Source organism: Ammospiza caudacuta, chromosome 8 (assembly GCF_027887145.1).
Source record: "Ammospiza caudacuta isolate bAmmCau1 chromosome 8, bAmmCau1.pri, whole genome shotgun sequence".
NCBI lineage: Eukaryota > Metazoa > Chordata > Aves > Passeriformes > Passerellidae > Ammospiza > Ammospiza caudacuta.
In genome coordinates, this window is record NC_080600.1 from 23,871,934 (window position 1) to 23,898,489 (window position 26,556).

At 39.4% G+C, this 26,556-nt stretch overlaps 1 protein-coding gene and 1 long non-coding RNA gene across 6 annotated transcripts in view; one reads left to right on the forward strand and one right to left on the reverse strand.

Moving 5' to 3' along the window:
* The first annotated feature begins 57 nt into the window (after positions 1 to 57).
* LOC131560427 (uncharacterized) lies at positions 58 to 9,080 on the forward strand. Its single transcript, XR_009274983.1, has 3 exons — positions 58 to 169; positions 7,653 to 7,709; positions 8,936 to 9,080. It is a non-coding gene; the product is annotated as an uncharacterized LOC131560427 (long non-coding RNA).
* The window catches only part of ITGA6 (integrin subunit alpha 6), a 42,273-nt gene continuing 22,648 nt past the window's right edge, over positions 6,932 to 26,556 (reverse strand). For 3 of the 5 annotated variants that reach the window (XM_058809125.1, XM_058809124.1, XM_058809121.1), the window contains 21 exons: positions 25,716 to 25,847; positions 23,185 to 23,395; positions 22,554 to 22,747; positions 22,332 to 22,420; positions 21,446 to 21,573; positions 20,408 to 20,503; positions 19,902 to 19,963; positions 18,502 to 18,659; positions 17,404 to 17,553; positions 16,561 to 16,676; positions 16,058 to 16,247; positions 15,889 to 15,972; positions 15,580 to 15,659; positions 15,347 to 15,424; positions 15,143 to 15,245; positions 14,379 to 14,552; positions 13,285 to 13,383; positions 12,797 to 12,907; positions 12,615 to 12,713; positions 12,160 to 12,285; positions 6,932 to 8,987 (listed from right to left, as the gene is read on the reverse strand). In XM_058809125.1, coding sequence (XP_058665108.1) covers positions 8,829 to 8,987; positions 12,160 to 12,285; positions 12,615 to 12,713; positions 12,797 to 12,907; positions 13,285 to 13,383; positions 14,379 to 14,552; positions 15,143 to 15,245; positions 15,347 to 15,424; positions 15,580 to 15,659; positions 15,889 to 15,972; positions 16,058 to 16,247; positions 16,561 to 16,676; positions 17,404 to 17,553; positions 18,502 to 18,659; positions 19,902 to 19,963; positions 20,408 to 20,503; positions 21,446 to 21,573; positions 22,332 to 22,420; positions 22,554 to 22,747; positions 23,185 to 23,395; positions 25,716 to 25,847 — 2,639 coding nt within the window. In that variant the 3' untranslated portion in view covers positions 6,932 to 8,828. Of the gene's footprint in view, positions 8,988 to 10,391; positions 10,722 to 12,159; positions 12,286 to 12,614; positions 12,714 to 12,796; positions 12,908 to 13,284; positions 13,384 to 14,378; positions 14,553 to 15,142; positions 15,246 to 15,346; positions 15,425 to 15,579; positions 15,660 to 15,888; positions 15,973 to 16,057; positions 16,248 to 16,560; positions 16,677 to 17,403; positions 17,554 to 18,501; positions 18,660 to 19,901; positions 19,964 to 20,407; positions 20,504 to 21,445; positions 21,574 to 22,331; positions 22,421 to 22,553; positions 22,748 to 23,184; positions 23,396 to 25,715; positions 25,848 to 26,556 lie in introns of those variants that run through there. The other 2 variants (XM_058809122.1, XM_058809123.1) reach the window with 2 other exon arrangements.

Genomic DNA, 26,556 nt, shown 5'->3' on the forward strand with positions numbered 1-26,556 from the left:
GCCCCGCAGCGGCGCGGGGCGGGGGAGAGGGCGGCTCTGAGGGAGCGGGCGGGGGGGGGCCGGAGCTGCCTGGCGGCGCCTGAGGCGGACGCTCAGCTGTCCCCGGCGCTTCAAGGGCCCGACGGGAGGAGGCGACGTTCGCATCGCGGAGGAGCCCGGCCGCGCACAGGTACGCGACGTTGCGGGTCCCGGGGCCGCCGCCTGCCCGGCGAGGGGCTGCGGGTGCGCCCTGCCCACAGGCGGGGAGCCGTGAGGGCTCTGGGTGCGGGGGCCGGGACTGCAGGGGCCGCGGCGAGGCCGAGAGATGCCCGTGCACCAGCGGCTCTCGCTGGGCACTGCGGTGCCCGGGGCTCGGCGGTGCGGGCTCGGCGCACCCGGGGCCCCCTCTCGGCCTGGGATGGAGCCGTGGCGGGCGGCGGGGACTCGGCTCCCGGTGTGGGTGAGTCGCGGGCCGGAACGGGAACTGTAGAAACTCATAGAAGGGCCGGCGGGAGGACAGAGCCTCAGCCGAGGGCATCAGGCTTAAACAGCCGTGCGTCTTCTCACTGTGGCACCTGTGTCTGCCCGGCTGCGGTTTCTTTCAGTTACCAGAAAAAAGATAATCAAACAAAAAACACAGAGGAAGAATAGGGCTTTTGCTTTTATAGATGCACTCCTGATCGGTCAGCAATGAGCACAATACGTCTGTGTTGGTACAAAAGCACTTGTACTGTGTGTCACAGTGAATCACTTTACTGCCTGTTCAAATGCAACATGTGAGGTACCAAACTGTGTATTGAATGGTTTATTGTCCTGCTCTGGTAGAAATATCTAGAATACTAACAAAAAAAGGGCCATTAATATGATTATAAGCATTTCTGATAAACTTACTGCAGTATAGATGTTAAAGACGTCTTTGACACTAGGCTCTCATCTCCATCAGATAGATCTATCAGCACAGATAAATTTTGATACCTGGTAGCTTGAGCTAGGTGCCTCAAACGAGGGACCTCCAGACAAAGAAATCCCTGGGCAATTACTATTACAGTCTAAACTGCACACAACGGTGTGGGTCAATAGCCATAACAAAGTCTGGGCCCTTCTTGACCTTCATTGCTTTGCTGTTTTGTTACTAAGTGTTTGCCATGTGGTCATTTTCACATCCTCTTAGGTCTGTTTCTGTGGTGATTTCTGTCAGTTCTGTAGTCCATGTTATAATGTGGTTGCTCCAGCTATTAATATTTAAGTAATATTTAAATTACAGTTTTGTCTATTCTAATGATTAGTAATGTTTAGGCTGTTAGTTCCAGGTTTCACTATGATCCATCTTTGACTAATGCAATATAGCCATATAGCTCAGCTTGCTATAACAATTCTAGCTACTTATGCCAAGCAAGCACTTAGCTACTTTCAAATAATATGAATTTTTCAATAATTCTACCTTTGTTTTGGTAAGCATACCTGTTTTAATAATTTAGTATTTGATACAGGTTTAACCTCATGCCTTAGCAGAGTTTGAAGGCAAGATTCACTCTGTTAGTGAGTTGGCCATAATTCACACCCAGGCACAGAGGTGTGTACATCTATACCTGTGTACAAAGTTACTCTGCAAAGTTCCCCTTGAGTTCGGTGGAATGCATCAAATCCTTTTACATTTCTCAGTGGGCAAGAGCTGCTCCTCCGGGGCTGTAGGGGGATGGACTTGCGTGTATGGCAGGCTTGAGGGGTCATGAGCTCCAGCTGATGTCCCACCTGAGAGGTGCTGGTCACACCTGCTGGGGTGTGGCACAGTTCAAAGGGCCTCTCTTGGTACTGGGTCAGGAAATGCTTGGCTTTAGTCAAAAATGTATTTCCATCCTAGCCATAAAACAAGTTTTAAAGTGCTGGAAATTTTGAGGGAGAAAAGTGCAGTAGCAGTGGTGCAGTTTCATTAGCACTGCAGCTGAGGGAGGTAACTCCTGAAATCATAGAGCAGGCCTGAGGAGGTGTGGGAGGGAATGCACCATCACAATTCCCCCATGTCTGAAGTCAGTTCAGCTGCTCCACAGAGTGACAGTGTGCTCACCTCTTGCTTCTCTGCCTATAAACAGGTTAATGTTGTGTTCCAGTTGAAATTGGAGAGAAATTTTTGGTTACCTAATTATTATGGTTTTTGCTAAATGTTAATAATATGTATCAGGAAGGCTTCTTCAAAGTGCCATCCATCAAGTTATTCTCCACACTACACCATACTGAAATACTGTTCAATAAGAAGCATTATCCCAATTTACCTTTTGCATTTCAGTGGGCAAGGTGCCCTCATGACCTTCCCTTATAATTACTGTTAACAGTAGATTTTACCCACAGTGAAGAAACATAGATAGTGTGGAATGTGCTACAGTTACCATATTGATTAAAATACAGAAAAGAAGTGAGGGTCTCCAGCCTGTGTGAACTTGCTGATGTGTGAATCAGATTTGGTTCGTGCTGGCAATGGTTGCTCCTCTGAGAAGGATAAGCAGTCTTTTGATGGCTAACCTGATCTCCAGAGGAGATGTGCTGCTTATTATTCCCAGTGCCATTCCTGAAAAGAGAGAACAACAATATCAACAGTGGATGATGCCCTGCCTTCATTTCCTTTTTCTATTGTGGATATTAGTATTCGCCCCATAAATTTATTAAATCAACTTTTCAGTATTGATTGGTTTCCTACCTGGTACCTGGGACTTGTCTGTGACATGAGAGAGGGGATGGATATCCTGTGGCATCCACTAGAGCAGTTCTGATACAGCAATCACATTAATCCCTTCAGTGCTTTGTTGGATTCCTCCCATTTACGGCTGTCTTGTTTCTTGTTCATGTTGCATTGAAATACAGAAAACATTTGATTCAGTCAGCATCCAGATGCAGTTTCCTGAACTGCACCAATACTGAGTGAGAATGAAGCAGGATTGGACTGTTTTTTTCATCTGGTTTGTAATCCAGCCATACCTTAATCTTTATGCTGCAAACTGAATGGCTTGTTCTGCTCTGGCTAATGGGGCAAACAGCTTGTCTGGCTCTGCAAGGCTTCTGCAAATACAGCTTGTTGGCAGGTTTTGCTCATTGCTGCTTGTAGGCCACTCCTGGAACACCAAGGAGGAGCTCATGCTGCTCAAGTTTGTAATAGTTTGGAACTTGTACTTGAGAATTGCTGTGCCCAAAGCCACTTTATGATGGCCTCTCAGCTGTGAGCCAGCACTAGTTTAAAGCAGTGCCTACAAGCAGTACATGGAGTCTTTGTAAACTGTTGCAATTTCTTATGGCGGCTCTGGATTGGCTTCATCTTTTAGATGTGTATATTACTGTGGTGTTTGGTGTTTCAGCTTTACAGACATGCCTTCAAAACTGGCCTTCTGCCTAAAGTTATCTTTGGACAGCAGTCCCCAGGCACAAGATGTGGCAAAAGCTGCCAGAGATTAAATAAATCATTGTGCATTGTAAGCTGGGGACCATACAGAGTCATGTAAACAGAGAGCACTTTTCTTAGAAAAAGTTGTGCAGGATGAGCATTCACAGAAGTAACTGGATGAAAGAATGGTGGATAATTCTTTCAATGCTGTTTTCAGATAAGAACCTCTCTATTTACCTGATGGTGTTTCCTCATCTTGTTTAAACAATTGATCAGATCCTGATCCATGTAAACATGTTCTGTTAGAATACTGGAGAAAATTTTGAATGCTCTTTCTCTCCTAAAACCTGTTTCTCTCATTGATGATTTTCTAGGGGCTTGCTCTGATATGATCAAGTGTGACACTGACCAGAGCTATAATGTACTAATTTCTGTAAATTTTTATGCAAACCAAAAAGGAGAAATGTATTATTTTCATTATTTTGCATTTTTCATTCTTTCATTCATGCTTATTGGTGGTGTTGAAATTTTGATACATCTGGATCAATAATTTAAATGGGACAGAACAATTCAGACCTCAAAAGAACTGAAAACACGTTTAGTTGAATTTCAATTTTATTTATTTTTTAAGATCTAATATTGCAGAGTGTTACATAGGAAGAGTTTCTTGTTTGTTAAGATGTTACTGGAAGTCATCAGTTCTTGGGTGCTGCATGTACTAGTGCTTTTTTCCTTAAGGTCCTCCAAAGTAGGTGCAGCTCAGATTAAGAAAAAAGCTTAAGTTGCTAGGTATGAGTATCCTAAGAATATTTCTTTCTTTACTTTCCGTGGTTTATGTGCTTGGCTGCAATGCCTGCACAGTCCCCTGGCCCATCTAGCCAGTTTGTGCACCTAACCTGCACCAATCGTTTGTTGTTCTAAGGTTTGTCTTCATCCTTAGGTTTTTGTTGGTAAGTTGTGCTTTTGCTATGCTAGACAAACTCTTAGGGTAACATTGGTTTGTGTGGCTTTGATCTCTTTTTTGTGAGGAGCTATGACCTTTATGGGGCTCTTCCAATTTGAGATACTCTTAGGATTCTATGGATGTCTTTTGGATACAGGAAAAATACACTACACAGCTACTGAAGTTAAGCATTAACATTTTAGGGGAGCAGGAACAGCAAAGGATTTTGTGGACACTGCAGACAGATCTCAGCAGCTGTCAGAGGTGGACTGCTGGTCCGGGTGGATCTGTGGTCAGGTCCAGCGTGGCTGTTTTCATGTTGTTCTTCCTTGCTAAGCTGGAATTGGGCAGAGTGCCTTGTAAGCAGGCTGGCAGCAATGCACTTCTCAGCTCTGTACTGGGATACTCTGTTGGACCCCACCACTTTAAGAAACCAAGCAGTATCCTGCTAACATTTCTTTTGATCAACTTATCAGTTGCATTATTTCATATGTTCCTAGCAAAAGTATTTGACTTCTTGTCCCTTCCTTCCCTGTTCCCCCAAGACACTGGGATTGAGGGATAGAATACATAGTTAGCATTGTGTATCCGCGATGAGAGGGATTTATCTTGGTCTGCAGCAGCAAGGACACTTCTTGCAAAAATCTGTTCTCTATGTTTTCTGGGATATTTGAGGCAGGTAGGGCCCTGAAAAGGTGCTGCTTGCAAACAAATATTTTGCAGAGCTAGAAAAGGGAGAAAGGGGTCTTTCTTGCAATATGAAAAATGCAAACTGCAGGTCCCCAACTCCTTCATAGTGACAATGTCACACCTTGGCTGGGGTTTAAGGCCCGTTACAGCAGCAGTCCTTTGGGATAAGGAGTTTTGTGGTGGTTTTTTTACAAGGTTAGGACTCAGCAAGGTTTATGAGCCTGTAAAAGGTGTATAGTATGAATTATGACTCCGGGGCCTGGAAAGATAGACATTGAAAGGTATCTGAGGACTGGAATAAAAAAACTAAAGCAACCGGTTCTGCAATCCCTGGAGGGAAACACACTCGTGCTCTTGCTGTGCCACACAGCCCTGCTGTCTGGTGAGGCAGCTGAGGCACGGCCAAGCGTGTCCACACCACAGGCTGGCTCAGAGCACTGCCTGCAGTTGCCTGGTTGTTTGTCACAGCTTGGTCTCCTGGTCTCTCCAGACCAACTGCTGACACGCTGGCTTTGTGCTGGGAAAAGCTACTGCAGCTGTTGAACACGAGCAGCTCCCTGGCTGTGCGCAGTCTGTGCAGTGAGGACACACTGCAGTCATGATCATCAGCACTGCAACAAGGCTGCTTTATGGGGATTGGGGTCCAGTGCCCCTTTCAGGAGCTTCTTTTACCTCATGTGCTGATTCTTGATTTGTGTTCAACTGAGCACCCTGTTGCCTTTTCCACATATAACTTATAGACAGGTGGCTACTGGAACTGAGCTGTGGTGGTCCCTTAAATTGAAAGGTATATTCTCTTATAAGGTGTCTGCTGTGCTGCAACAGTTAAATGTATGGGAAAGCATTGCAGTTTACCAACACTCTGTTTCTTACTTTGGACTATATAGAGTGTGTATATTTTTGTATAGATATAAAACACACATTATATATAGTGAACACTAAGTTTTATGTATCACATATATGCATACATTTTGGACACATACCCTATTAGAGTGCTGCACCACTGTATATATTGTATAGACTATATCTAGTACTATTATGTGTATGGTATATATGAGCATATATATATAAAGCCCAGTATAACAGATTTGCTCAGAAGTTACTATGATCAGCTACTTAACTGTTCTGACAATTGATATTTTGTCTTCTTGTAGACAAATGTTTGTGGCCAGCATGTAGAGTAATTGCTTAATAAGAGCAGGTTGAATTCTTATCTTTGAGATGTGCTGAAGGGTCTAGCAACATTTTCTGGGTCTAGTTCTGGAAGCTGCTTGGCCTCAACAACAAGGAGTGGCCTTGCATATATCCAGCCAACCTTTTTGTTTGGGCTTTGTTGCATCAAAAGGCCTTTCAGCAACAATGGGTAAAAGCATCCAGTGAGGGCTAAGATCTTAGAGGTGGAGCCACATTTTGTCTGTTGGGTTTGGGGGGATTTTTTCCCTGCATAACTCTGGCTTTTCCATAGGGCTTTTTTGGTGGACTCTCTACTACCCTGCAATTGTGTTATATCAAATTTCCACTGCTAAATAAATACAAATAGGTATGCAAAATCCTTGACCAATTTTGGGGGATGTAGCCATCTCCACTACTTAAATACTTGTCTGGCACTATTTAAGAAGATCTCTAGGAGGCTGCTTGCATGGAAGGGCTCTGGGGCAGCATGAGAGGGGAGCCGTGTCCCGGTGGGAGCCGGTGCGCGGGGCTCTGACTCCTACACTGCTGGCAATGGCAGCAAGCAGCTGAGAGCCTGCGAGCCTGAGGCTGTGCCTTATCTCTGCTGCTCCTTGTCTGCCCCTTGCATAGAGCAGGGCAGCAGTGCTGAGAGAGAACCTGTTAGAGCCTGCCACTTTCAGCCTCTTCTTCTGGGGAACTTAGCTGTGGCCACCTCAGTTAAGTATGATACAATCACTATTACCAAGACCATCTTTAATTTAAAAAAATTTATTTCACACTTCTATACAAATATCCACAGGTAATTTCTAATCATGGAATGATGTAGCTGGTATAACAAAGTTTGAGATAAAAATATACCAGTGATGTGACTTATTTTTTCAAGAACTTTAACACTGCTAAGACATTCATGTTCTTAGATGAGGGTCACAATCTGATTTTATACTCAGGGGTATTTCTCAGGCTTCTTAGCTCCTGATTAGCCTGGCTTCTGATGCTGCTGAGCCTTTAAGCAAATAAGCTGGGATTCTAAAATATATTAATACATAATTAATTATGTATTATTATCTAAAGATATTAATACATAATTATGTAAGAGTTTATAAAGTCAGGGTCATAACATACTGAGATTCTCTATTTAATAGACTCATCTTAGTTAACACTAAAGGTAACTTTTTAGGTGACCACACCTTCCAAGATTCAAAGTTAGCAGTAAAAATAAGACATTTGACAACTGCCCTCCTAGCAGGTTTTTACCCTATGAGGAGAAAAAGTACCAAGAGGTTTTTGCATAGTTCATAATTCAAGCAATTAACATGCATACTTTTTGAGCAGAATTTTGTTCCACATGGAATACACAACTGTGAACTAAATCTTTGTTCCTAAATAGTACCAAAGCTTTAGAATATGGGTTAAAAAGTAACCTCTTTAAATCATTTTCTCAGTTATGTTACAATAACCAATTACTAATAACATGGTTCTACTTTTATCAACATTCAGGTATTCAAGATGATTCAGCAGTCTCAACGTGGATCAGCTCAGATCCTGACAATTAAGGTAAGTAAGGCATCTCCAGCCTCCAAGTGCTATACAACAGCTGCAGTAGTCAAGGCCTTCTGCCGACCAGGAAGTCCTTATGAAGCTGGAAAGAGGTTTCCAAAGGACTTTTCACTTTCTTGCAGTGAGGATGAAATGGTATCTAAAACATTACTTCACTTTGGTGTCCAAACTGTTAAACAGTCCACAGTAGTATACAAATCATGTTACAGGACCTGATGTTACAAGCATCAGGAAAAGAAAGCACCCATACACATCATTTGCATAAATATTTACATTTTAGAAAGCATTGGCACCTTCAGTGATTTATTAAAATGTGGTGAAAGCCTCAGGTCTCAATTTGAAGTTCAAGCACAGAAACATAAAAACCAGAACAATGGTTTTTAAAATTCAGTAGTCTTCAGCCTACCAGTTAGTCAAAGACAATGATTTATAATAAAAATAAATACAAAAATGACTAAAATATATATATACAGAAAGTACATTTAATATTCAAGCCTCTCTTAAAAAAAAAAAACCTGTGTATATTGTTGTGAGCAAGAATCACACAATCTGATCTTAAAAAAAAGAGCCCAAAATCAAGCAACATGACCCATTGCACATGTAATTTAAGATGATGCTTTTTGTTAAGCCCTAACTACTGCAGCAGGCAAAGGTTATGACTAAAGCAGACTTGCAGGTCTTCACTTATACTTGAACAAAGTGTGATAAGGCCACTGTGTGTTTGTAAAGCACTGTGCATTGAGGGAACAATGGAGAACTCATCTTGACCTTAATCATGCATGCCTTAAATAACTAGGAAGAAAGTCAGGATCACAGGAGGATCAGGTCTGCTGTAGTGGTTTTGCTCATTTTGCAGAAAAGACCCCAAATCAGCATAATATTATCTGAAGTGTGGGTTAGATTTAAGGGGGATGAAGAGGCAGTGTGGAAATTAAATAAGGCAAATGAAGTCTGTTGAAGCCATTTTAACTGTGCAAATAAAAGCTTCAATATAAGTAGTAGTATCTACAATCAAATGGTGAATGTGTATAGTGTTCACAAGTCTAACTCCATCAGTATTCCGTTAATGAAAACCTTAACCTCTGTCTGAACTTTGTGGATAAACAACATTTTTGCCTAAGAATAACTTTCATTTTCGTTCCATTTGGTGAACCACTGTTTTGTCTCAAGGTCTTGGCTTTTCCCATCTTTGATCTGTCGCTCCTCCTTTCGAATTCTTACAGCGTGATAGCGGGGGACACTGTCTTCGTACCTGGCGCGCCGGAAGAACCCGCACTGCGCACAGAAGGAGAACAACAATTCAGCTCCGAGTTGCTGCCAAAGTACTACAACTGTAGAGGCAGTAAATTCTTCCTTCACACAAATATGCAGGTAAGAAAATTGAAAACAAAAGTATGTAGGCCGAAAATGTAGCATATTTAGCTGTTAAAATGTGAGCCAGGAGGTCTGCATTAGCTGTTCAGCAGCAGTTAAAGACAAAGGGCATGCTCTGACTATCCATGGTAATCAAATACCTTAAAATACCTTAAAAAGATTCCCTCCAGTACAAAGCTGTTAATTCATCTAATGAGGACATTTACTTCTACACACAGGAGAGCTGCTTCTCCTGAATCAAAGGTAGGTATGTTCTTCAGTGTCTTCCTGGATGATGACATGATTTACCCTTAAGAATGTACAGAAAGACTTCCAGGACATTCAAAAAAAGCTACCCTAAGGGCCTTGCTTTTCAAAGCACCCCCTCCACTTCAGTCACCTGAACTAACTACACATATGCTGTGTTAGAAACATGAGTCTTGCTTGCCATGGGAAGTCGCCCTGGCTGACACCTGTAACAGCTTCTCTGCACTCTGCAGTTTTTTATTCAAAGCCACTGTAAAAAGCGATTGTGAACATCAAAGCATAGACTAAAATTGATTTCCAAAACAAAAGGAAGCTATGGCCACAATATATAAAGATCATGAATGGTACACGCTCAGCTTTACATCCTTATGGATCACTGATCATCCTTATGGATCAAGATTCAGGTTAAGAGACATTGTGCCATCCAGCTGTCATTAGATACTGCTGGGGGTAAAAACATGTTAAAGCAAGCAAGTTTTCTTTCACAGTATTTAGGGTGCTGGATTTTTTGGTTCTGTTTGGTCAACGGTTTGGAGGTTTCTTAATATTAGAACTGAGAACTGAATTTTAAAAAAATTACAGTGAGCAAAGACTAAATCTTTAGCCATCTCAGTTTCATTAAACACTGTTTTGAAATAATTCATTAAGAATTCCTCTCCCCTCCCTTATCCCAAGCACACTCATGGATACAATATACATGGACATAAGTGGAATAAAGGTTGCTGGAAATACAAATCATCATTATCATGCATCTTGTAACTTCAGCAAAGTGTGTTCCTAGAGAAGTACCTTAGAACTTGAGTAAAACAGATGTTTCCACAGAAGTAAATTCTCATGAAAACCCTTCTCCAATGTAAGCAACATGTACAGCATGCACTAAAGGTTAGTAAAGCAAATTTATGTATTGTTGCTGCAGTCTTATCTTTGCATCTTAACTCTACAGTGTTGATTCCCATCTTGCAAGCTCAAAGACTTACTTGTAATGGTAAAGCATAAATTAAAAAAAAAAAAAAAAACTGAATCCCATTGCAACAGCTCACCATGTTTTTAAAAAAAAAAAAAAAAAGCATTTTAGACCAGGGTAAACCTCTGTGTGTTCACATGCACCAAAAGCTGAAAATCTGTCAACAGAAGGAGCAAGCAAGCATGATAGCTTGAAATCCAAAAGTTAATAGAACTTATGCAGAAAAAGCTTCACAGTTAGCCACTGCAACCATAGCATGTGCCACAGCTAGAAATTAAAAAATATCATCAGTTATCAATTACAGAAGTAGATCAGTACTATGCATCAGAAGTAAGTCTCTCTTTATCAGATGGCTGAGCATGGATCTCAGCCTTGTGATATGTGGCATCGTAATGATCTTTCTTATTTCTCTTGAAGAAACCACACTACAAGGAAGCAAGGTATTTAGTCATTTTTTGTGGACTGTAAGAAGTCAAACCTCTTAAAACTGACTTAAGTCTGTCAACTGTCTTCCCATTATCCCTTCAAGGGCCAAAGAAACCAAACTAAAAAACTCATTACAAGAACTCAGCTGTTTCTAGATCTGAAAACTTCTTGGGCTAACTTGATCTATACAATAACAGAATAGAATAACTTATTAACAGTGTAACCTGAGACTGTTATTTCAGAGATATTTTGATAAATGTGTAGAGAATCTGTTTGGGGTTCTTTTAGGAAAAGCTACAATAAAGTATGTCCATAGCAAGTGAAGGTAGCTGTGAAGAGCAGAAAGAACCCAATTACAGAAACCTGTTTGTGGACTAGTGCATGGGACAGACAAAACCACAGGGTGTAGAAGAAAACCAGTTACTGCTTTGGCCCCTTCGATACAAGCTTTTGTCTTAAACCAATGATGTATCTGTCTTTCCAGTATGATGTTTGTCCTTCATAGAACAGCACAGTTTGTGTCATCAAAGCAGCATTTTTCACTGTGTGTGCATGTGAAAAATGTTTGTATTTTCATGCACAGTAAAACACTAGTAGTTAGAACCTAACAGCCCACTCAGTATTCATTCATCAGGAGTATTAACAGGAGCAGCTGGGCATGTTTTACAAAATAAGGAAATCAGAACTATCCTAGGGAAGCAAATTGCAGCAAATAGCTCCTCAAAGCTAACTGCTGCAGTTTCACTGGGAAAAAAGTAACAGATAGGATATTCTTTGCCTCCTCTTCCTTAAATAACCTTCTGCTATCCAATAACAGCAAATACTACTAACCTATGAAAACTAAGAATGAAAGGATTGCTCCTGTTATACTTGAGACCACAAATAACTGGCATTTTTACAAAGGTAATTAGAAAAAAGATACTTAATTTTTTCTTTTGCAAATAGTTAACCATTTGTTAGACCTCTTTATTTATTTCTTTAAGGTTTCTAATATAAAAAAGCAATAATAAGAAATTCACTAGCACACATGGTTATGTATTAATACTGTGCTTTTGGTTATTTTCATCTACTGTCAGTTTAATGGTATTTCTGATGTTTTGAGAACTTAAACATTTCGAAACAGCTCACATGAAGTTTTACACCCAACTGCAGAGGCTCCCAATGGCTCTATCCGTCTGTATCAAACTATGGTCTCTGAACATTTGTCTCAAGGTTCATCTGGAGCTCAAAATACTTCCTTTTGAGGATGTGAAAATAGAAAAGTTATGTAACAAGTCTGCCCGTACAACCATTTTAATTCCAAGTGTTGCAGAACGGAGAAACTGATAATGTGTGATTTGTGCAGTTTTGCCCTATTTTGAGTCCCAAATACTTAAGTAATCTGCTATCTTGTCAGTTATAGACCAGAAAAAAATAACCAGATTAATAAAAGCTCACCTTCCATAGTAAGAATACCAAGAGTGCAAGCATGAGTATTCCAGCAATGATAGCCACTGCAATGATCCACCATGGAACCCCTGTATAAAGGGCTACTGGTTTTGCAGGAAATACAGTAACACGCACCTGCAGGACAGAAAATGTGCATGTGGAAGGAGTATTTTAGAAGGTACATGTTTAATTAGAAAGCTGCAATTTATATAGTCTTACCTCTCCTCTAACAAAATGTCTTCTACAAAACGCTTTTAAAGAAAAAGTTCCCACTGGTACCATTTCAATATGGTAATTAACTTGTTCAACCCCATTAAAGGGTAAAAATTAAAAATAATTCAAAACTCAATTAGAAAGTTAAACTTTTAGCTAGTTTTGTTTTAAATTTGTTTCATTCCTGGCCTTTGGAGATAAGGTAGAACAACCACAACCATAACGTGGTTAGCATTAAACACTGAACCTACCTGAGCAACTTCATTTGTGAGTTTAACATTCTTAGCTGCAGCAGGAACACTGATAGAAGCCCTAACCAGAATGTCAAGGTAATTCATTTTTGAGTATTCCTGTTCCAAAATAAAACACAAGTATTAGACACAGAACAGGAAAGAACTCTGACCTTTCAAGAAGGGCAGGTAAGAGGACTTACCTCTAGGAAGGTGCTGTTCCACAGCCTGGAACGCAGCACAATAGATGCCTTGCTGTCAAAACCCTTCAGGGGACACTTTATATCCACGCAGCGTGCATTCACATTGCAGCTCTGCAAATGCAGATTTCTACATGTGAGTAGGATCACATCTTCACAGATTGTTTAAACCTCACCCCAAGATTAAAAATTGCATTATATGCATTATACCTACATGCAAGAACCACTATCTGTTTGTACTGACAGCAATGGGAAAATACAATGAAGATATTATTACTTGCTTATTTTAAGTAACTATGCAGATATTCTTTCCTAGTTCTTCCTCACAGTCAATGATCTAAATGTTTGAATTTTAAAAGCATCAATATTTGGATGTAAGATAAAAAGAAGGGAAAGGGATAATTTCTTTCACTCTGCCAAACTCAGAAAAGCCCTCTTTCGAGTGCTGAGGGAGGTATCTGACAAGAATAGAGCTGTTGCAATATCCTTACCAAGGTCTTGTATTTTCTTTCTGAGAATAAGGAAAATGCCTGGCCGTCTGTAATCTGCTTCTCTGCAACTTCACGCTTTCTTCTGGAGTTATGGGATTCCTACAAAGAAGAAAAAGTAAAAAATGAAAAAGCAGTTTATCGTAAGAATCTTTTAATTCATACAAGCAGAGAAACTAGAGCTCAGTGTTTTCTTCTTCCAAAATCAGCACATGACTGATAGCATTATATAGCCCTACTTAACTACATTTACTGCTAAGAATAGAATTTGAGATTACCAAAAGAAAGGCCAACAGACTATTTTCTTTAATAGGGCAAAGGGAGGTTTAGATTTATAAAGCTTTCAATGCTATTTCCATTTTTATTTCTAGATAAAGAGTATTAATGGTACTCTTTTAAAAAAGAGTAAGAATGTGCTATGGTCAGTAGATGCAGGGGTTTTTTTAACTGTATACTAATTACACTCCAAGTTAATATTAACTAATACAATTATCTGACAAAAACAGGTTTATGTGCATGCAGTTTTAATGGTGGAAAAGAAAAATTCCTCCCATATAATCTTAAGATTATATGAAGAAAAAAATACAGCTTAAGTTTTAGGAAAAAGATTTTGCTAGACAGGCACAATCCAGGGCTATGAAAATTGCTTCTCATTATAATTGTTATAAATAAATAAATTTAGGTTCAAGTTCCTTGTCTTCAGAAAAAGGACATGGAATGCCCCTAGGCTGGGAAGATATTTAGTGATTTGTTGTTTTTTGAGTAAGAACTCAGACACTTTTATTACTGAGTAGTTTTCAATAATACTGATGAAATTTGTTAGAACAGTCAGCAGTTTCATCCTGTGTAAGAGCCTATGACAGCAGTGGCCATTGCATAAACAGTCATTGTGTCATAGCATCTATCCTTTGGCATATCAGCCTCATGAGCTGTTAAGAATTCTCCTGATAGGCTTATTCACAGATAATTGGCCTGGTATAGTGCTTGTGAGCTGCTTAAGATAAAAAGTTAGAGGCAAGCTCTCATGCCCTACTCTCACTTGCTGTGGGGTGCTTCCATGTTGTACTGATTCACCAACAGAACACAGGGTAACGTACCGCAACACGCAAACTGTTGATTTCACCCTCGGGTTGACAGGAGACTTTTTCCAAGCCTTTGGAGTCTATTTTCATCAAATAAAGCAGCCATTTGCCATTAATAATTTCTTTTGGCCACTGGATATCCAGGGAAGCAGTGCCAAATGTTTTCAGTGGTCTGCCCAAGTTAGTTACCTATTAAAATAAACCTTCTTTAAACCGTGAAATACTTTTCAGAGGGATTTTCTTCCTGAAAACATTATTGATTTGGACAAGCTTTAAGCATGCAGCTAACAGGAAACTTAGATCAGATGAAAGGCAGTCAAAATAGTACAAAGACAAAGCATATACTAAAACTAGCATACTTGGGGAGCAAGTAAATACATAGAAGGATTAGAATTCCCTACCATGAACTTTTAGTGGTTGATTTTTAGAAATTAATCTTCATGTGAAATGACAATCCAAATTTAGAGTTAACAAATCAGTCAGTTGCGTAAGTGAGGCAAACTGCAAGTTTCTGATGAACTCTGACACAGAGAACAAGCTCTTACTCTTGTAAGTCTGAAAGTGTTTTCCCAACCTCTTTTTTATAAAATTGATAAAATATCAACACCTAAAGAAGCTTTAGTCCACAGTCAAACTGCATGTTCTGAACAGGAAGTTAGGTTTTTGGGCCAAAGAAAGCAAATTCCATTATACTAACTTTTAAAAATACTCATATGCATAAAGCAAGAAGCTGTGCATTTGATTAAAAGCAGCTGTTGGCATCAATCTAAATTACTCACTCTGAATTCATACTCTATGAGGTTTCCAATATCATCTTCAGATTTCACTGCACTCTCACCAATGATGTTACCTCCAAAATATACCTGAGAAGGCTTAGCAACTCTGTTCAGGTGGGGGTGGGAAAGGAGAATAATCAGATTTTAATGAGTCTGAAGCACAACTGTCCCCAGACCCCCCCAATCTGTCATGCTATCAACACTTACCCAGTGACTGATAAAAGCAATTCAAGAACCACTTTAGCACTGGCTGTAATTGGAGTCAAATTAGCTTGAGTGCTTGTTCTACAATGAAAAGGAAACAATGGTGTTTATTTTACAAATGTAGTGGGTTTCTCTCTACTATTAAATTACTTCCATGAATCAAACAAATAAATTCAAAACGTTTACAACTGTATATCAAAGCAAAGTGCAGGTGCACGCACATGAAGAAAACTTACGTTTCCAGCTTCAGGTTAATGTCTAGGTCTGTTGTATCAACATTAACCTTAGTGGTACTTAAGATCAGATAAAAGGTTACCTAAACAAGAAGAAAGATAACGAAATACATGAGCTCTTTATAAGATATATACATGAGCTCTTTATAAGATATATCGATAAATGAAATGTTATAGAACATTTCAGTGTTAAGTTCTAGAGTTAAAAAGACAGATCCAAATCAGATTTCCAGTTGCAACACACAGGACCTTTGGATGACTGAGGTCAGTCAGAACGAGATCTTACATTACAGTAAAGTAAGTGCAACTTACATTAGAATTTCTTTTGAAAGGATTTCCAAGTTCACACTCTGCTTGAGAGCCATTTTGGTTAGCACCACATGTCAGCTGTTTTTCCTGATTGAACAGAACACATTTACAAGTAAAAATATGCTGGAAATAGTTTAAATTTTTCAGTAGTTTTTCTCTTAAAAATACTTACAGGGTAACTCCTCATCTCTCTGAATGCAGAGTATGTCAGACTGTCTGGAAAAGTTGCAATTAGTTTGGCTTCATATGCATCTTCACCATCTTTTTGTGGATTTTTTACATCAGATGGATTGTTTGTCACCGTTATTTCCAGGGCAATATCTTTCTGGTCTTTCAGAACAAGCACTGGCATGCCCTTTTCACTACAGAAACAGAAAGTACAGGGTTCTGTGCATTAGGAAAACAAACGTGTATGCAAGTTTGCTTCTTATGATTGTTTATCCAAATACAGTTTCCTCATATTGGGGGAGAACTCTAGTAAAACTATGAACATGCACAGTCAAACTATGAACATGCATAGGTTTTTTCCCAGTCATACAAATCAATACTACTATCAAGGGCTCTGTTTGCCAGACACAGAAAAAAGCTGCTTTCTTTTCCAAAATCCTCTCCTAAAAGTTCTTTTAAGGACTTGTTAATAATTTGAACTTTAGAAGTGCATTAATCGAGACTTACAGTGGTAAATAAGTAAACCTGTCTTCATTTCCCTCTCTCGTACAAAACCGGTACTGAAGCTTAAGGTTGCTGTGACATTCATTGTCTTCTCCACATCCTTCTTTTAAGAACTCCACCTAAATAACACCAAACCAATTTTACCACCTGACACACAATAGTAGCTTAAAATCAGATTCCTGAAACACACTGAATAAAGCAGCTATATGGAACTCACAAGGCACTTTCCTGGACAGAGTTCAGATTTCAACCTGACTTAATTCTTGAGTTGAGTTTTGCTTTGTGAGATACAGCTCTTGATGCTGGTTGTTCAGAACTTTAAATGTGACTAACAAGCAGAGTTAGATAATTGTAAATGAGAGGTGCCCTTATTATGAGAAAATACATCTTTAGTGTGATTCTCCAATAAGCATCAAGGAAATGAAAATTTTTAATGGGGTTATTCCCTCCCTTCTATGTCACTGCTGCAACCATTGCTCAAATGCCATTTCAGCATCCTAACCATGGAAGAATTAAGAGTGAACATTATCTTTTTATGTTGGACAAATATTCCCAACAATAGACAATGAATTTCTATTTTTAATCAAAAGTACATTTCCTCTTAAACTTATTGGGGAGAGGGAAGAAACCAAGGAGCTATACCATCTTCACTTGTTGCAGAAGAACACAGGATATAGTTTGTAACATGTTGTAAGAAGTTCAGAACAAAATATAAAATAATAATCCAATAGTTACATGTCCAGTGCCACCCCAATTATTTCCTTTGGACATAATTTAGTTTTCTACAGTCTTTAAGTTATTTGTAAAAGTACAGATTTTTGTGAGTATTATATATCAAAGGCTTACTTTTGTGGTCTCTGTTTCAGATTCATTTGAATTTAGAATTGGTATAAGATCTGGAAGTGCACTCTCTTTTCTCTTGGATGGTGACTCCAGGCCAGCAATTTTAACACTGACTGATATTGGAATGGGACGTAGCTTATCTTTAATCTTTTCCTGTCAAAATATTTTAAATTGCATCATTAGTGTACAGTGCAGAGGAGAAAAAAAGCAACACAAAGATGAGCTGTACTTTATATAAATTCAGCATTTTCTAAACATGCAGGAACACAAAGAGCCCAGTGCTATTGTCCTTTTTTTCCTCTGGTTTCCCAATCTGACAGTTTGTCTCACCATTAAGAATTCCTTTGAACCACAGACAATAATTCAGGCAGGTGAAATTCACACAGCTATAGTAAAATAACACACTGGAAGAGGTTTGAGTAACATGGTCTAATAAAAGGTGTCCCAGCCCCTGGCATGGGAGTTGGAACAAGATGATCCTTAGGGTCCCTTTCAACCCAAACCATTCATTGATTCTATTCTATTCATAAATTAAAGTTCTTTAATCTGCTGTGGTCAAAAGCAGCCTTGGAGGCTGACTCATTCCTGCTGAGCCATGGTGAGGGAATCTGTTTAGCCTCTGAAGCACTTCCACCTCTAGGAGCCACTACAGAGCAGCCAAATCAAGAGAGCACATACCAAGCTTTCTTGTCCTGCCCATTTGTCCACTCTAAAACCCATGGGTTAAAATTATTTTCCTGAACAGTCACACTATAAAAATCTGTAACAATTATTTCTGTTGGAAGCAGCTCTCCATTTTTGGCACTTAGTCGCTCTCTGTTGTTCTAAATTAGTTCAGCTCTACTGACCTCCAGAGTGTGCTGCAGTGGCTACAGTTTTTATCCATACTTTGCAAGAAAGGCAACAGGAGGAAGCAGCATGTGTGCAGAGAATAGTAAACTATGGTGGGTTTCTATTTTTGAAGTTTTATATTGCATATGACTTTGAAATTAAATACAAAATTACATACAAAGGTTCCTTCCATGAGGCTGCCAAAAAAAAAGAGCATTCTTTTGTTTGAAGTGGATCTAAATGAAAGATAAACGAAATACTCTCCCTTACCTGCAGTATAAGCTTTGCAGTGACACACTCCCATGAGTTCTGTCCCCTGAGGGTTGTACTTGCAGTGAACTGATCAGAGGAGTGGTCCCTGAAGCGCACCCTGGAGGGCAGGCCCAGCTGCCGCCTCTCGTTTTCCACTTCAAACGTGTAATTGATCTCTGTGTGAAAAAATAAAGTAGGTCACTATAAAAAAAAGAACCATTTTAAAAAGAACTTTAATTGCACAAGATATCATCTTAAGCATTATTCTAGAAGACTGTTCCAGACAGTGCTGGGCTTCACAAACTGTTTTCAGTCATTTAAAAAAAAACCAAACTTCTCCATGTCAGTTTTGTCCTGCCACAGTTGAGGGCCAGGTACCCCGTGTGTAAATCTAAAGAAAATTTCTAAATCAAATCCTATTATTCCCAAAGTAAAGCGTTCCCTTGGGCATGGGGGCTGGCTGGGGGAGCTGTAATTGCTGTATGGAGCCAGCAGAGGGCTGAGCTACCCGCTGTAAATACCCCAGCCAGAGCCAGCACGATTCTGAGATCAAGATACATTGGTAATTTCAACACTGAAAGCAGAAGTGTGACTAGAGCTGTCCAGTTGTGTGCTGAGGTATGCTTTTCTAGTTCTGAACTTGGTGCATCTTTTAATGATTGCTTCACCGAGCTAATTCAGTGCTGCACAGATGGAAACAGCACTGAGTGTGCCAAGGCACTGAGAGCTGTTTCAAACACTTCACCTGCTAAAGGACCAGCACTCCTTTGGGCATAGCCGTTGGATTTTAAAAGTAACTGAGAAATTCAAGACAACACAGGAGAAAAAGGGTCATTGGCCTAAAGTTCTTCTCATTTCCTCTCAAAATCCTACACAGTTCTCCAAGAGCTGTAACAGCAGCATTGTAGCAAGTGCTTTACATCTTTATGGCATAGTCTTCCAGTCTTCTCCTATTAATGCAGATTTTTTTATTTCAGTTAATGATTTCCACAAAACCATTGTCATGAATACAGGACAGGTTCATAGGGTAAGCCTCCAATAAGAAATAATACTCACTAAGGATGTATAAAATTGACCTTAAAAAAGGATTAGGGATTCTCTAAAGCAGCACTAACCTAGAGAAGCAAAATGGTTTGGGTCTGTATAGAAGCCATTTGCTCACTGGCAGTTGTATTACTTAAAAAGCTTTAGTCTGTCATCCACAGAACAGCTTAACACACCAGCATGGCTCTAAATACAGACTGTGCAACAGCTGAGCTTAGCACTGAGTCACATTTTAAATTTGTCAGTCACTGTTGAGATGACTCACTATAATTTGAGTAATATGTTTCCATGATGAACTCTAAAGAAAGAAAAAAAAAAAACCAAAAACAAACCATGTGACAAACAGATCAAAAATACTTATCTTCAGAACTTACTTATTCTTCGATTTAAATCTCTAGGGTTTGCAGTATATTTAAAACATGCTTTCACATCCATCCTGTAAAAAGTGCCAAGAAATTAGTATTAACTTTTATTAAGGCATGGTCCAACAGAATGAAAAGTTTCAACTGATCAATCTTATGACTGTGGTATTTACTGCTTACTAGACTGAATTATAAAGCAAGAAAAAATGGTTAATAAGCAATTCAGCATTTGCTGTCATGTGTCTATTCAAGACAAGATACTTGTGTTAGAAGTCTGAAGAGGCAAGGTGACATTAATTTTCAAAAATGAACGTTATGAGAAGGACATATTCCACACCTTGTCTTTAGCACAGTAGGCTGAAGAAATTCAGAAGTCAAAATGAACATATGCAGATACATTTGCTTAATCTGCATGACTCCCATATCCCTTCACTTAAACATGATCACTGAATGAATTTTGACAGTAGAAAGCTCAATACACCAAGGCTTCTGATAGAGGAATTTCTTTTTCCATTTACCTGATTTCACCATGGTCCTCAGGGTTCTTTTTCTTTAGATCAATTCTATCAGGCTGTACTGTAATGTTTCTTCTAATGCTTATCACAGGCCGAGATCTTCATTTGGGGGAAAAACAGGGAATAAAAAGAAGATGTAAAAAAAGAAGTTGCTTCTGTTAAGATTAATTAAATAAATAATGTGAATAACAGATTCCCTCCACCCCTGCACTGATTTGCAACAAAGACACTTCAAGAAGCACAGAGTTTGGCTTTGACACTGGTTAGAAAAAACCTGAAAACTATTAAAGCTAAGCAAAGGTTACTGAGAACAACTACAGATCCTGAGTGGGAAGCAGGCTACACTAATGTGATGTTGTTGTTGTTTTTCTTTACACTTACGAAAACCAGAAAATTCAGTGGTGGTTTCTACCACCAGTAGTAATTCAGCCCCTGGGAACAACTATAGGTACTACAGTTCATTCAGGTTCATGTTCACAAGAGCTTTAATTTGGAGCCTGGTGGCTGTGGGAAATGATATTTCCTGCTTCCTCTGCATGTAGGCTGTAACCATACTTCTGCCTGACAACTTGTCTCTTCTCTTCTGGAAGGGAGAAGACATTTAACATGAACAAATGAATGAGGTGATCCTGTTCTCATTAAAGCATCAAAAGGTTGTTTAAAATAGCTGGTAAACCACCTGCTCCACTTAACTGGGCCACTCCTTTTACTCTTTGTCACCATAAGAGGTTTTTGTTCTCACCTTGGTAAAAGTTTTTGTCCTGCCTTTATCAGCAAAAGATTAGAGCACCTTCTGAGCAAGCAGAATGCTAAATAATCTGACCAACTCCTCTACCACCTACTCTGTTCTCTTCCACAAGCCATGTGAGTTGCTTTTCTTGGGCACCGTTCCAGTTATTTAGGAACATTACTATTATGTGCACAGATACTGTACACCTTAGAGATGGGAGCATAAATTGTAGTGAGGGCTGTTCTTCCTGAAAAGTAAAGTTGTTTGTCCCAAAGCCCTGGTGTAATTAATTAAGGTTCCATGTATAATACCTGTACACATTTACAGAATCTGACAGGGAACCAACAGCAACATCAGGGTAGGAATTTTTATCCAGGTCCATATTTCCAGCAATAGAGTAACCAAAGAAATTGGTGTTTGTTTTTTCACCATCAAGAATCTAAAAAGCAAACAGACATTTGAAAACAATAAAGGTAAAATAAGTAACAACTGAACTGTCTTACAGTCAGAGACAAAAGAGGGAAAAAGATACAATGAAGCAGGACCTGTGAAATAGGATCTCTGTGTTCAGTTCAGCTAAAGGATACTGAAGTGCCAGGACGATTTGCTCTTCTTCCAAGAAGTTACTTGGCAATAGCAGTGAGTACCAGAAATTACTGATCTGCTGAGAATTTATGTTTATTACATAATGTTTATTATCCTCATGTTTATTTACAGTATTTATGGACTATGAACACTTAAAACAGAAGAAGCATTCTGTAAAGTATTCAAGCAGTGTTCTAGGGAGTAATGAAGTCTGGACACAGTGACCCTCAAAATCAAACAAAAAAGCCCAAAGAAACCCAACAACAACCAACCAAACATTTTTAAGAAGGAAGTGAAACAGTAGTAATGAAAGAGAAAACAAAGAAATTAATTGTTTTGCAAGCACCAGATTTTTTTTTAAACCCAGATCTATACATCTTTTCTTTCTGCACATATTACTAGTGCCAATGGATGGCCAGAGAAATAAAAATATCTGTTAATAACAAGAATTCCTAATCTTTCCTGTCAGCAATGCAATCTTTGAAGGGCCCTGCGACTTTCCTGTATACCCAACACCCCAGTAATAGCAATGGAAAGCAAGATGGATAATAGCCCTGTCGTTCCTTTCATTTTGTTCAAGAATGATTATAATAGTAAAGGTTATTTCATTACCTGTGCTGGTTTCGTATTTATTCCATTCTTGGATCCATGATAAATGTATACTTTGCCAAATCCATCGTACGGAGCCCCTACTGCAATATCTGGTGAAAATAAATTGCAACATCTAAAATCATTCTTGCTCTTTCTGCAGCATGCAATCAAAGGGTAAGATGTTACAATCTGGCATTGGCAAAACAATCTCACACATTTTTATTGTCATTGTTTTCCATTTACCTGGGTATCCGTCCTGATTAATGTCCCCAACATTTTCTACTGCAAGTCCAAACATGGAGTCAGTGGTTCCGTTTAGGCGAAGAGGCTTCACCCCTGCCCATTTGCCCTGGCGGTTCATGTAGATGTACACGGCACCCCCGATGTCCCCACTTCTGTCAAAGTACTGCGGGGCCCCAACAACGATGTCCTGCCAGCTTAGGATGAAAAGGGAAAAGAAAAGGCAATGCTTTTGTAGGAGAACTTTGAAGAATAACTGCTAAGACTGTGAGCTCAAGATCAGCTGCCCAGAGAGCTGTTGAACAAAGACTAAAATGTGCATTAAACTATTGGGCATCAACAGCCCCGCTGACACTGCAAGCTGGTTTATTCCCTTGATGGCATACAAGGACCTTCTATGGTCTTCTTGAGGTACGAGACTGGTTTCTTGTTTCTCTGTTTACAATAATTGTTTAAATAAAACTCTTCATTAGAAAGGTAGACTCCATCCTGATTGATTCTCAAGACGCTCACCATTTCCTCCAGGAAAACATGGAAGGTGGGCTTTGTCATTTCTTGTATTTCTAATGTGAAAAACCAAAGCAGAAATAAACAAGGTCGCTATTCCAGCAGCAGGAGTTAATCACAGCCATACCCATCACTGTTGAGGTCCACAACAGCAACATCGTAGCCAAAAGAGGAGGCCAGCCCTTCTCCTTCAAACATGTGCTCCAAGGAAAGTGCTCTCTGATTTTTTTCCTTCTTTAGTAAAACTACTGCTCCGCTGTGGTTTGCTCTTGGGGCACCAGACACAAAAGTCATCTCATCTTGGGAGACAATTCCTTTACCAGAGTCCAAAGAGAAACCTTTAACAAAGAAAGAAATAAAGTATAAATTACCTAAGTACCAGCTTGCATCTTCATATGAAAAAATAAACATTTCCCCAGCTATATTAAAGTGGTATATGGAATACAAGTTTTGTCTAAAACACAGTGTGCTATGGCTGGGAATTCTCCATTTCTGTTTGCACTGGTGGATGTGTATTTGCAAGTCAACACTTTTTTACATTCCTACAAACACTCCTCCATACATTACAGTTAGTGTTTCCCCACAAAACACAGTACTTCATTGCTGACTTGGACCTGCTTTTCGCAGACCCCAAACACAGGACACATACAGCTTAGACACAATTACAGCTTTACCACTTCAATATAGCTTGAGTACTTCACCTCTGGCAAAATTATCAGAAAACCTCCTAAGTAAAGTCAGTATCGTTCCATTACAAACATGCAAATTGTTCTGCACAAGCATTCTCGTATGAATGATGTATGCAGTATTTGAGAATCAGCTTACACAGTAATGGTGAAATAGGCAATTTTAAGTTAATGCAGCCCTAAGAATGATATGTTCAAATTAATTTAGTCTTACAATACATTTTAAAATATGAAAAACCAAGTTAAAAGACTGTACTGCTAATACCAATATAGCCAGTGAAGGCCAAAGTAGAAAAATGCCCACTTTGCAAGGAAGGAAGATACCAGCCAGATGGGAGTCTCCCTCTGAAGCACTTCACCACTGCTATGGAAATTCTCAATTACAGCAATTCACAATGACACAGTTCCAGAAAAAACTGAGGGAGTACCAGCTGCAGCAAAGATGAGAAGGTTCGGAGAAATGCATGACAAATCAGCATTTCTCTCAAGCCTTGTTACTTTGCTGTCTCCCCTTTATCTGAATCCCTGTTTTTTTTCATGCTTTACTGATATGAGAGGGGATAGAGGGGAGGGAATCATGACAAAAGTCTGGAGATTATGTCTGACCAGATGCTGCCACCTCAAGTGGTCACAAACCTAAGTAGCTATTCATCATTACATCCACTGACTTGTCCACCTGTATGCTGGGAGGCAATGTTTTGTACACAAACTGATCTGGATGAGTATCAGATACAGCTGTCAAAAATAGAAGACCTATAAATATAAGTGAAAGATTGAAGAGAAAAAAAATAGTAGTTAAGCAAAGCACCTATAACCACATTTGCTTAAGGTGTAAACAGACAGAACAGTAATGCCTGGGATGAGCCGGCTTGCCTGGAAGTGGTTCTGATTATTACAAATCAAGACAGCATCTACATTGAGGAGATAAATGCATTGGTTACACAACTGGAAAAAGATCAGATGACTGTTCACAGCAAAAGGCATCGGCCTCCACAGCGCTCCTCAATTCTTATTCCACCAGAAGATGCTATCAGCTTGTCTAATCTAAGCTCTTAGGATGATTTTTCTAGTTAGCTTTACACCCAGTAATTACAGCTGATATTTAAGAGAAGTTTATGTTCTCTTTCTCCTAACAAATATGTAGCTCTAAGTTTGCTCTCTTCTTGACTTGGTTTTTTATTTTTTACATTCGCAATGCCCTTCCCATCTATTCAGCTTTCCATCACTCACACAGAAATTCCAGTGTCAGGTTACCAATACTCTGTTGCATATGCCAAAAGCAGTGGATCAACACACCAAGAAATCTGCACTGGAACAGAAGGATTATACACTTAATGCCTTTTCAAAAATGCAGCATAGCCTTTTCAGTCTATCGCCCTGGTGTACAGAAAGGTCGCTGGCCTAAGGACATATTCCTGCTTTCTTGATGCACAAAGAGCAAGAGATTCACCTCCTGCAACACACACATCAGTAAAATATAAACAGCACTTATATTATGGCATTTTAAAGGTCTGTTAAAAGTCACTGGAGTTTTAAAAGCATAAATAATAGAAGAATTGCACTTACCTACCAGGAGAGAAAATCTACAGCCTTCACCGTTACATCCAGAAACTCAAATTTTGATAAACTTTCTGATACTACATGGCAGAGACTGTGCAACTAAGGACTACAGACTCATTCATTGTACTGACCCATCACAGTGATTACAATCACTCCTGGAGATTCCATAGGCCCTTGGCACAGCTCTCGAATCTCACATTACAACAGCAGCTCTTCTAGGTACCTCAGCAGTCTCATCTTACACTTAAAACTGGCCCATAAATGTGGAGGGAGGCTGTGAATTATCCCAACGAGTTAACATGTTACAGGGTCCACAATGGAACATCTGCTCCCACTTCAGATCATCACACCAGGCTGGGATCACAAATGTTTAAGACACCTAAAGAGATTTACCACATGTACTCAATCCTACCTAAGTAACTGTTAGCTGGAACAGGAACTAGATTCTTATCCTGGCGGCTCTCATCACCAACTTCGTAAGGCCCATCATCAAAGATACCCAGATCATAAAATGTCTGATTCCTTTGCTCTGCACGAACCACCCCTGAAAAAATGAAATGATAAAATAAAAGCAAACAAATGATAAGTGAGAAAAATAACAAATAAATGTTCCCAACTTATATTAATTATGATGAATGACACAGTGACTGCTGTTAAAATGGGACAACACAGAACAGTGCGCTGGTTAGTGTTTTGTTTCTGTGTGCCAGAAGCTCACGCTGCTCTACAAAGAAGTCATACAACGATCTGGAAAACATGGGATACTAATTAAATTCTCAAAAAAAAACCCTATTGAACCTGTTCGGTCATAAACCACCAGTATTTCTTAGCATTATAAAGCTTCTCTTAAAAAGGAGATAAAAAAAACACAGGAGTTTTTAAAAAATTACATTTCATGATGACAAACACCAGCATTATACTTAGAAACGGTATTTAAGAAGAAAAAAAGCTATTGTTCAGTAAAATGTGTGCTTCCCTTTTATCAATTGGCATAATTAAGGTTTTGGCAAGCACAAACATGTTTTTCCATTACACAGAAGAGTACTCTTAGGACTCTACTAGCACTTCTCTGCAATTAAAGTAAAAGGGTGTCTGCACTCGGTATGCTGTTTCAGGTCAGGCAGATTTTGTTGACAGATACATGGAAGATTAAGTTTTCACTAAAGTACACCTTGTGCCAGAGCTTAACACACTGATTTTGCACGGTTCATACACCAGGCACAGGTGTACAAGGTGGAAAAATGCAGTGCTTG